The following is a 10,711-nucleotide window of genomic DNA, read 5'->3' on the forward strand; positions in this document are numbered from 1 at the left end:
CTATTTCCTTAGCTGAAGACTGTCCAATATCTTCTTTTTGTGGTTTGGGTCAATTACCCCGGCCTCCTCCAAATCCTCCTCCCCGATATCACTGAAAAACAAACAAATTAGAGTTTTTAGGGCCAAATATATGAACACACTGATTTAACCAATAAAAAAGAAGGATTGATTCTCGCCTCCAGGCTTGTATGAAACAGGCTTGTTATGTCTTTTGCATAATTGAGTCACCGTATTGGGTTCTAATACCGCGACACCTGTTTGCATGCAGAGACCCGAGGGGTTCTAAGATACCTTCTCTGGGGTACACTTAGTGATATAGGGGGAGAAAGGGTTGTGTCCCCAGCACCCCAGACACACATCTTAGGGCTGACACTAAGCAGCAAAAAGGGTGTTACTCACTAAACAGTGAGCTGCGATATCTCAATAACTTTACTAGGCATTGGCTGAATAACTGAATGACTCCAAGGAAGAGACGATGCTGTTGGTGGACTGGATGGGGATAGATGAGAAATATTGGGGGGCTCTTTACAGACAATGTGTGTAATAATGTAAAGTATCCGGGGGTCACTACCAAAGTCATGTGATCGCTGACATGGGTATCTGCTGTCTTATAGCACCCTCTGCTGGTTGGTTAAGATAACACTTATTTGTCAAATACCGTATTGGCTCGGATATAGGCCGCCCCCTAAAAGTTTGGTGCTTTTTTAAAGAAAAAGTTTTTTTCTTTAAAAAAGCACCAAAAAAACATGCTGCCACTCTGCCCCCCCCCCCCCCGAGATATGCTGTCACTGTCCTCCCTCCCCGAGATATGCTGCCACTGTCCCCCCCCGAGATATGCTGTCACTGTCCTCCCTCCCCGAGATATGCTGCCACTGTCCCCCCCCCCCCCCCCGAGATATGCTGCCACTGTCCTCCTCTGCCCCCCGACTTACCGGAGCTGACTCCCGGGTGTCTTGCGAGGCCGGCGGGGGACGTAGATGTCCCCCGCCGGCCCCGCAAGACACCCGGGAGTCTGCTCCGGTAAGTCAGACGGGGGGCCAGAGGTAAAACGCATCGTGCGGGTAGACAACCGCACGACGCGCTTAGACAACCTCCCGTGCCGGCACCCCCCCCCCCCCCCGTGGGAAGTGCTGGCAGGGGAGGCTGTCTGAGCGTATCGGGGAGTAGGATGCAGGTCCCCTGCACCGCTGCGGGGGATCTGTATCCTAACCCCGCTGCCTGCCCGGCGCCCGGGACTGCATGTCCCGGGCGTCGGGCGCTAGACCCCGAATATATATTCGGTATATATTTGTCTTATTAAACCCTGCATCCTCTAAGAGGGGGCTACGGGTAGCCGGGCCATAAAGTTGCCAGGTATGCTTTCAGAGTGTAAGAGTTCTCAGAATTTACCGACAGATATTTCCTGAGGATGGTGGGATTTAGAGTACAGTAGGTTGCCGACTGTGGCAACTTGAACTGACAAAGGATTTCTACAAAGGTATTAAATTATTACTAACTGATAAAGTAAAACGAATATTAGGCCAAAATATCAGCAGGTACCTGAGGAACTCCAGGTCATCCCAGCCATTGTGGATTAGCCCGTTCTCGTATCTCTCAAGCCCAATGGCCCGTAGCCACTCTCCGACGCTGGACTCCCGCAAGCTGGAGGAATTGTGTCCGCCCTGGTACAGCGCCTGCAACAAAACCCACAGATAAACTAGCGGTGGAATCCATGATCCGGTCGCAGCGGTATTTATAACTCTGTTTCAGCTGGAGAAGGTTATGGCGGATCTCGAAAGGATTTCCCAATGAGACCAGAAGCGAGACTGAACTGAAAAAGCCGTGACAAAAGTCTTATTACGACGCCGGACAAAAGACCGCCGGGTGGAATATGGGCATCGTAATGAATGGTGCGTATTTTATGGTGACCCCTATGCACTAAAACCTTACCTCCTCGGCAAGGTCCTCCTGAATGCTCTCTCTGATGCAATGCTGCGAGAAGGCCAGGGGCCGAGTATAGTCAATGCAAAGCGGCGGTAGGTCCATTTTGCTCTTCCCTGGAAGCGCGTGAGATCCTCGGCTCTTCGCGTCCCTGCCCAGGGGGTCCGTCTTGCCCCCGGAATAGTCCACTTCGCTAAGAGTACGCGCCATCTGCAGCACGGAGCAGGAACGGTCGTCCTGCATGGCATGAGATTGGGCATTCCCATGAGGCTCTGCCAGGTAGGAGGGCTGGGGAGCTGGCATGGGAGGCCTCGAGTGTGGTTTGGATGGAAACTTGGTCTCGGGGGGATCACTGAAGGTGACACCTACCCGGCCTTTGCCGGTTACGGCTCTCGGATGAGCTTCTTCTCCCTGACGGGAATGTAGTTCCCCGGAGGTGACGTAGAAAGGATTGTCCAGCATCTCAAACTCTGCAGACTTCGGGAGAGGAGGCGGTGGGAAGTCGGGAGGCGGAAGATTGAGGGTCCCAACATCTTCATCAGAGGACGTCTCCTCCCCGCGCATGGCGTGTGGCTGCTGTCTGCGCCTATCGGAGTATAGCGATGGCACTGTGATTTGCACTTTATTCTTGGCCGTTCCAGGAGAGGGTAACTGTCCTTCAGGGGGCATCATGTGATGGGGGACCCCCTCCAAGACATAGTACGCAGGATTGTTGAAACTGTTCTTTACGGCAAGGCCTTCACCCTCTGCCTGCGCCTCCCCTTTACACCTAAAAAGAGACAAAAAAGATTAAATCTGAAGCAAAAATGAGAACGGCTCCTTCAGATCTGCTGTCAGTGGTAAATTCGCAAAGAATAGTTAATTCATAATTGTGTGAATTGTGTATTATGGAAATAATAACGAAAGTAAAAATTAATTTATGCTGTTACAGGGTAAAGATGTATTCCCATCCCATTTCTACCACCATCTCTGAAAGAACTCACCGTGCCACTGAAGGGTCTTCCTTTGTTACAGGAAAACCGATGGGTGGGCGACTGTTTACATGGGAAGACCCTTTATCCGGCTCTTCAAACACCTTCCCAAGAGCGGGGCCCGGTGTCTCTGTACCCAGATGTTTCCGACTCGCAGATCTAAAGAAAGAATGAATTATGCTGATAATATTACCCATAGTTGTAACGGGACGGAAATATTCTTCTGTGAACAACCCTACTCTGAATTCAAACGTTTCCGGGGTTCCTGACGAACCAACGTTCCATCTAAGGTGAGACATCTTGTACCCAACAAAAAAAGCACATGGCCCGGTTTGTTAAATGGTTAATTACATATGATACAATACATTTGGGGTCACGTAACCCTCTAGACTCCTCAGAACCAACCCTTTTGCTGTAGAAACCTGTGCCAACGGTGTCACAGAACCCAAGTACATGACTTGTTATAAGCTGAACGACACTTTACTTGGTTTGGTCTTGATTCGGTCTCGCTACTGAAGGTGGTTTTCCCTTGATGGCGCCGGTCTCATCCTTGTCAATGCTGATCCATTCTGCGGGGAAAAGGGGTGACATGTTTGGCACCGGTCTCTGTAAAGGGTGATCTTGGGACTCCTATTACCCTTGTTTGCCTCTAAATACCCCCTTATGGAATTTCTCACGTAAGGACGGTGTCGCTCCATGCAGGTTGCTTACCGTACAGCCGCTCTCTGGTCCCCAAGCGTTCCGCAGGCACGCGCACCTTCATGGAGCCACGGATATTCCCCGTTTCCTCTCCGCGGTGAGACAGGTAAGTGAGGAACTGCTGAGAAGTGCTCCCGATCATAGACTTCAGGGCGATCACGCACTCCCCTAAGAAAGGAATTGAGGGGGATTCATGAATGTTAATCCTTTAAATGAGGAAGTACCGGTATTTTAAAAAACATTAAGGGAATTCTAATGGAAACTGTGTAAATGGATAAAAAAAAAAATTCATACCGGTTAAAAAAAGTATATTTTTGAATAATATATTCTTCCAAAGAGAAGCCCCATATTTAGTCAGTTCATTGTGGTCGATATTTATCTTCAATAGGGACGAAATTTATCACTTAAATGCTGAGAATATTAATCACCAACAGCTGGATTTATGAAGGAAAGAAGGGGCGTGTCTTCTACAAACAAAATGGCTCCACACGTAGGGAATCTAGATAATTTTCATTTGGGGTATACGATTCCTTCTACGTGGCAGAATTTCATTTTAAATAATTTTCATGATAAAATAACCAAGTATCACTTTAAATGCCCCCCTATAATGATGCATCCTAATTATTTGCTCAAGCTGTTATTTGTTACCATACGACTCGTATCCATCCACGGATTTGACCGTCAGCAGCAAGTGCTGGTCTTGCAGGTACTCAATCTCCGACAGAATGGGCTTCAGCTGCAGAAAGGACAGAAACACTGATTAAATCACCTAATGACCAAGCAGATCACAGAAAATCTGAGTTTAACACAAAATACTGCATTGTCCTAAATACCTTTTATTTGGTTAAAATTTAAACAGGAGATTAGCGTGGATTTATTTAAAATAGTAATCCTAGGACCCACTCTAGTCCTAGAAGAACAAAACGGCGGATCGTTGGGCCATTGATTTTTGGTACAGACGTGATCATCTACTTAATAAAATGCTCATATTAGAAATTTAGTTTTTTGGGGTCCTGATTTTATATTTGACTCGAAAGCGCTTGTTTTACCGGCTATGTCTTGCAGTAATTATTTAGCTACAAACAGTCCTGACTGTAAATCCCAACAGGTGGATGTCCCAGCTAATTGTCTGATTTTGGTTTTTAGAACGCAGATCTAAGAGACATTCCTAGACTACGTCTCTTTGACTCACAGTTGGGAGCTGTCGCGACGACCACTGTACTTTCAAGAAGTTGACGTTATCGACGCTCTGACTGTCGTTCTCGCTGCTCTTCATGAACTCTGAAATAAGGAAGACACAAAGCAGGTTTTCATGTTGGAAAGACCTTTAAAACCTCAACATCTTAACACCATTCCATGCCATCGTCGTTGGCTGGTCACATCAAACCTATCATGGCGGCATTCTGCGCGAGGCTCTCCAGAGAGCTGTAATCATTATCATCTTTTGCCAGAAACACTTAGATGTCAAGTGAGAACAAAAGCCGACACAGATAGGCTGTTGCCATAGAAACCGAAAAACTTCTTAAACCCACAAGGAAAAAAATACAATGGCTGCTACGGTTTTTTGCTTAATATACTAGAGGGCACACCGAATGTTTTGCCCGCGTAGAACAGCACCTTTAAACAGTCGTAAAAAGGAGCCGACTGTGTACAACGCGTTTCGCAGCAGTAACTCAGGCAATAATTAATGCATATTTTAAAGTCGTTCTAGCAATACACGTCCGTATCTTTTAATTGAACCCCCATTTAATGAGTGTTTGCAGGCTCCTATATACAAAGGTCATTCCAGGAACCCCAAATCCTGTATTTTTATACTTCTTAGGTGAGCGCTCCCCTATCTTCAAGTTCTTTAAGAACTATTAAAGGCTCGGGATTTAAACAAAATGTACGAGCCGGTCCCAACTCAGAAAGGGAGGAATCTCACCTTCCAGACACCCAGAGTAAAACTCAATGAAAAACTTAGTCCTGCTGGCGGTCTTCACGATGGCTTCAATGTTCTCAAACTCTATGTAAGCCTGGTCTGATGCCTTCAGGAGACCTGGGGCAAACGGAGAAAACCCCTCAATGACAGTCTATGAACACGTCAACCCAACACCAACGCTACCGGCATGTCGGAAACTTTCCATATGTGGCTCAAACAGCTGCGTTACCTTTCTTGGAAACAAACTGTGAGGTCACTCCAACTTCAAACGATCCAAAAACCGGAGAATGGTCACTGGTCATGATGTCATCGGTGCACCCTGTAAAAAAAAACAAGTATAAATCCAACTAAGATTATTGGGGATCACAAGCATTTTGTACAACAACCCTAAACTGCCAGGGATTCTGGGTAATACAATGCCTTATCCCACCATCACACATGGTATCAAGGGATACAAGATAATAACTAATCTATATAGAATACAGAACTAACAAATTTATCATGAGTTAATTTAGTATTTAAATAAATAAAATGTATTTAATATGTGATTTTAATTAAGCATCGTAACCATTAAGCACCCACGTGGAGAGGGGAAAGTTAAAAGAAGGTTCATAGTGTTGTGTCTGTGTTATACATCAACTACGTCATGTTCTTACCGTAAGAGTTGCAGATCACGTGTGTTTCGGGGTAGGATTTCCACAGGATTCGATCACACCATGACGGAACGTTCGTACGTACCTGCGAGACAGCGTTTGCAAAAGAACACAACATTTAATTGCTTTGCCGGTAAATAGATTTAGAAATACACAAGAAGAATTCTTGCACGGATCAGAGGGGGCGCACGGATCAGAGGGGGCACACGGATCAGAAGCAGGTAAAGTCTTCTTCTATTCCTTACCCCAGTGGGTTTGTGTTTGTGCCATACGTAGGTATCCCTGGATCCCCTCTCATAGCGGTACGTGGGTGGAAACATGATCTCTTCTTCATCTGCGGAGGACATCACATTGACATCAGAACGACATCAGATGTGTAACAGACCACCATTCACGCGGGCCTTAGCTTTCACTTTTAGGGCAAAATCAAGCGCCTGGTCAGACTTTCAGAACATCATCAGATTACTCTACCCAGAGTCCTCAATTACCAAAGCAGATCCCCCTATACAATAACATCAACCGCCATCCAAATCTCTGTACTGTCTCCATCAGGCACTGGTCAGCTTTCCCTGTATAGTACCGTCTGATCACCTGGTCCGATTGCCCCGTACTGTACCGACAAGGACCGGATCTCCCAGTATAAACGTGGGAGAATATTTTTCAGGCTCACTTACTAAAACGCAGGAAGATTTTGTTTTTCTCCTTCTCCAGGTTCAGTTGGTCGACCTTCAGCAGCGGCTCAAACTCTTTACGGCTGATGTAATTCAGGATTTCCTAAGAGTCCAACAAGATGAGGATCAGTAAACTATATCGTTTCCCAACAGGGTGCTGAATTTTCCCCAATACTGTGCATTTATATACATGCCACAGAAATCCCACAAAAAACAAACAAAAACAGAATGCTCGGGGTTAATAATTAGTTATTACAAGCAACATCAGTCAGTAATAGGCCATTGGGGCATTTATAGTAGAAGATGTAGCTGCTGATAAATAACAACATATAATATAAATATCAGCACTAATGCTTCTTTTGTTGCCTGTTTGCAGCCATGTAATATTGTGACCCTCCTGGAGCATATTTAAGGACTAGAGTGCATGCTCTTGTGGTTCACATATATAAATAACAGACACCACATGCTTTTAGTGGTGTATCCCCATTATTGAATCATATTTCTTTTTGACTGAGGGTGCACAATCTTGCAAAATGCAAGCAAAATAAAGAAAAAAAAAAAAAAGAAGAAAAGAAAACCATAAAACCATCTCACCTGGACATCCATATCCAGCCGGTAGTTGAGATCTCCGAACCAGAAGAGGTGAGTGAAACGCAAGGAGATATCAAACGAATTCAGCTGTTTGTCTCCCAGCGAGAGAAGCCTCAGGATATCCAGATAATTTTGATTCCGTCTAACGCAGAGGTAAAAAAAATATTATTTTTGTTAATCCAGAAATTTGGATTTTCCATTAAAACGTCAGCTACATGGAATGTGATTCCGAATTCTAGAATTTCTTCAATACTGCTTGCTGATTTTTTTTAAAGCAGAAGGTCCCAGGCCAGCCGGTTTTTGGCATACCCAGGCCATATGAATCCATGCCTGGACCAGCCATCAGGCACATCGGGCAAATGCCCCATGGCACCTATCATGTACCTTCACTGCCACTCCATCGGCATATTTCATCCTGATGTGCTCCGACATGCTTTAATATTTGTAAGAATGCAGCAGGGCGCGTCCAGCATGCCGTCACACACTTCGTTTATCGGCCACTGGTCTTAAAGTGCCAGTACGTCCCTGTATGAACTTCTGTACGGGTAGCAGGGAAAGATACTGATGTACTTAAAAGGCAACCACAACCATTACTTTTATTACCAGTATCAGATAAAAAAAAATATTGTGCCGTTTTCTTTAAAGAAAACATAAAAAAAAACAGTTCCTGTTTTTAATATAATTGTTTTAATATATAATTTAGAATTTATTTATACATAATATAATGTTTTCAGGCAGCTGCATAGCAGCCATTTGTTCTCGTTCTGTTATCTGAGCTCCTATCTACTAGACAACCCCCCCCCGACTCCTTATCCTACTGCCCGCGGTAAACAACAGAACGGCTCAGTCTTAATCACCCAGCTGGACTCTCTGACTAATTAACGTCTATGGAGGAACGGACTTCATTAGCATTGCCATAAAGCATCAGCTCAGTGTGGTGTCTGAGCCAGGAAAGTCACCCAAGTTTACAGATAAAGGGAGTTTATTGGAACAAAAAGAGAAAAAAATGTAGGTTAGTACTGACAAAAATCTTTTTTTTTTTTTTGCCATTTTGTTTTTTCCATTCTCCAGTAATGTATACGGCACTGGATTTTATGCTCAAGGACAAAAAAAAGATGATCTCCTATAATTGCTCTTTAGAAAACAATTCTTGCAAGACCGTCCATGGAAGAAGCCGGGTGATGCCTTTAACACCTGCTCCTTTTTGGCCCCGTTTGGATGATTGACGTGAGACGCTCCTTACCTGGCCGTCTTCTCATTGCCTGAGGTCAGGTGACAGTTGACAAATCCAAACGAGGTCCCGTTAAACATGAAAGATATCCCGACTGCACCCTTATTGCCTGCGAATAAATGATGAATACACGTGTCACCGTGAACTCCCATTCCCCTAGAGCTTCACTCAAAGGTTAGGACTCACGGAACTTCCCAAAAGACGACAATTTACACTTTGGGACGATTCAAAGCTCCTTAAAGGACAATTTGCCCTCACACCAGCTAGCTTAAGTGCAGGAGTAAAGGGGCAAATGCAGAATCCTACCATGCATTTCTTAAGGGGACACTACAGAAATGTATAGAGACATCTCAGTGATCACGTGCACTAAAGTGCACACCGTATCCCTTTAATGAACAGGCCCCAGTGTCACTGGGAACGGTTCATTCCTTAATCTATACATAGTCTCGAGAAGGTCTTACCAAGGGTGTTGGCGATGCCCGTCTTCACGCTGGATGTGCTTATATGACTTATTCGGTTCTCATGCTCCGGCCGGACCAACACGGCAATTTTAATATTCCATAAGGACTGCATGGCGACCTGTAGAAAGAAAACTGAATTCGCGTGACTGCTAATCAACAATAAACATCATACAAAGCATTAAATAACAGCTTACGTAACATAGACTGATGCAACAAAATCATATAAAGTACAAGTTAAATATTTACTGACCAATCAGAACAGCTTAAGCACAGAACCCACTCTCAAAATGAGTTATCATTCCATTCCAAACCTTATATAAGCAATTAAACAACTTGTCTTGTAATATAGAGTTATTATAAGATATGGGCATAAGTAACATGCATTAAATGTATTATTTCAAACCTTGTACCCTAGAATGTAAGGGAGCTTAAACATGCATGGGATAGGGATACGGCTCCTGAAGACGAGACCAACGACTGATTAAGGTTCTGAGTCTTTACAGCAGGAAAAATGGGCGACTAGACGGGGGCCGAATGGGGCAACCTGCCGGCAGATTCTATGCTTCTCACACCTACCGGCCGGTAATCCACCTCGGTATAGTCTTTAAGCATCCCTCGCAGGAAGTCCACCCACTCTTTGTCTGCTACCGAGTTCTCCTGGGTTCCAAACACGTAGATATCGTGAGGGATGGTGACCGTCATCTCGTCCATGGTCTTCCCCAGACCCTTGGAACTGAACCAGGAAGTGAGGTTCTTCTGCGGCGGGACACTTCCTGTAAAAGGCGACACCAAGAGATGAGGGAACCGCCAGGTACACCGATACGGAAGTATAACAACAACGAGGAACTGGGATAACGTCTTCAGAGTGTAGTCCGTACATTTTTTGGACTGCGATTGAAGCACATTAACAGCGTGGTAGCCTTCTAGATCATCGGGCGAGCGTAGGACACATCACACATCACCCTAGGCTAATAAACATCTCCTAACAATCATAATCCATTTTTTTTAGATACACTGTATTCATTGCAATGGTAAAACCTGCTATTCCTAAACAAATTACCAGCACGCACATCCATTCCTACAAAAATATACGTTAAATAACCATGCTGTTTTTTTGGCCAAAGCCCAAAGGGGTCACCCCGCCATGTTCAGGCCCGCCGTGAGAGTTGAGTCCTAACTGAAAGACAATGTCCCCAAACCAAGACAAAAATGGCTTATAGCAAGCTGGGAGCGGGATTTATATATTTCACCCACTTCACCCTTAAAAAGGGAGCTAAAAAATAATAAAAAAATAACAACATATTAAGAGGTCGTTGGCTACTGGGTACTTTTATAAGCCTACATACAGTAGATACTTTCTGGTTTGACTAAGAACTTGGATACATTGTTTTTCTACTTCTTAACTAAGTTATGCTGGAACAGCGCGCCCGGCAAAGGGGTCCCCATTCCTCCGAGGTAGCTCCTCTCTATGGTACAAGCGGTCATATCGGGTTTCGTTTCCCGTTCTCACCCATGTTCCAGGTCCCGATAAAGACCGAAATCATGTCCGGTTCATCTTGGTTCGAGTGTTTGTTTTTCATCAGCTGGAGCAGC

General features: G+C 44.9%; 1 protein-coding gene across 1 annotated transcript; it reads right to left on the reverse strand.

The window, feature by feature from the left end:
- LOC149281244 (phosphatidylinositol 3,4,5-trisphosphate 5-phosphatase 2-like) lies at positions 1-10,707 on the reverse strand (the record flags this gene model as incomplete). The annotated part of the gene is made up of 18 exons (XM_089499582.1): positions 1-91; positions 1,540-1,673; positions 1,930-2,689; positions 2,904-3,053; positions 3,382-3,460; positions 3,603-3,758; positions 4,239-4,326; positions 4,783-4,871; positions 5,515-5,628; positions 5,741-5,830; positions 6,168-6,249; positions 6,410-6,498; positions 6,839-6,938; positions 7,430-7,568; positions 8,670-8,766; positions 9,119-9,236; positions 9,695-9,891; positions 10,629-10,707. Coding segments are annotated over 18 exons (2,652 nt in total), but the record flags the coding sequence as incomplete, so codon positions are not given.
- Positions 10,708-10,711: the final 4 nt, after the last annotated feature.

The sequence above is a fragment of the Sceloporus occidentalis genome, unplaced genomic scaffold, assembly GCF_023333645.1.
Source record: "Sceloporus occidentalis isolate IW3139 unplaced genomic scaffold, rSceOcc1.0.p SCAF_137, whole genome shotgun sequence".
Taxonomy (NCBI): domain Eukaryota; kingdom Metazoa; phylum Chordata; class Lepidosauria; order Squamata; family Phrynosomatidae; genus Sceloporus; species Sceloporus occidentalis.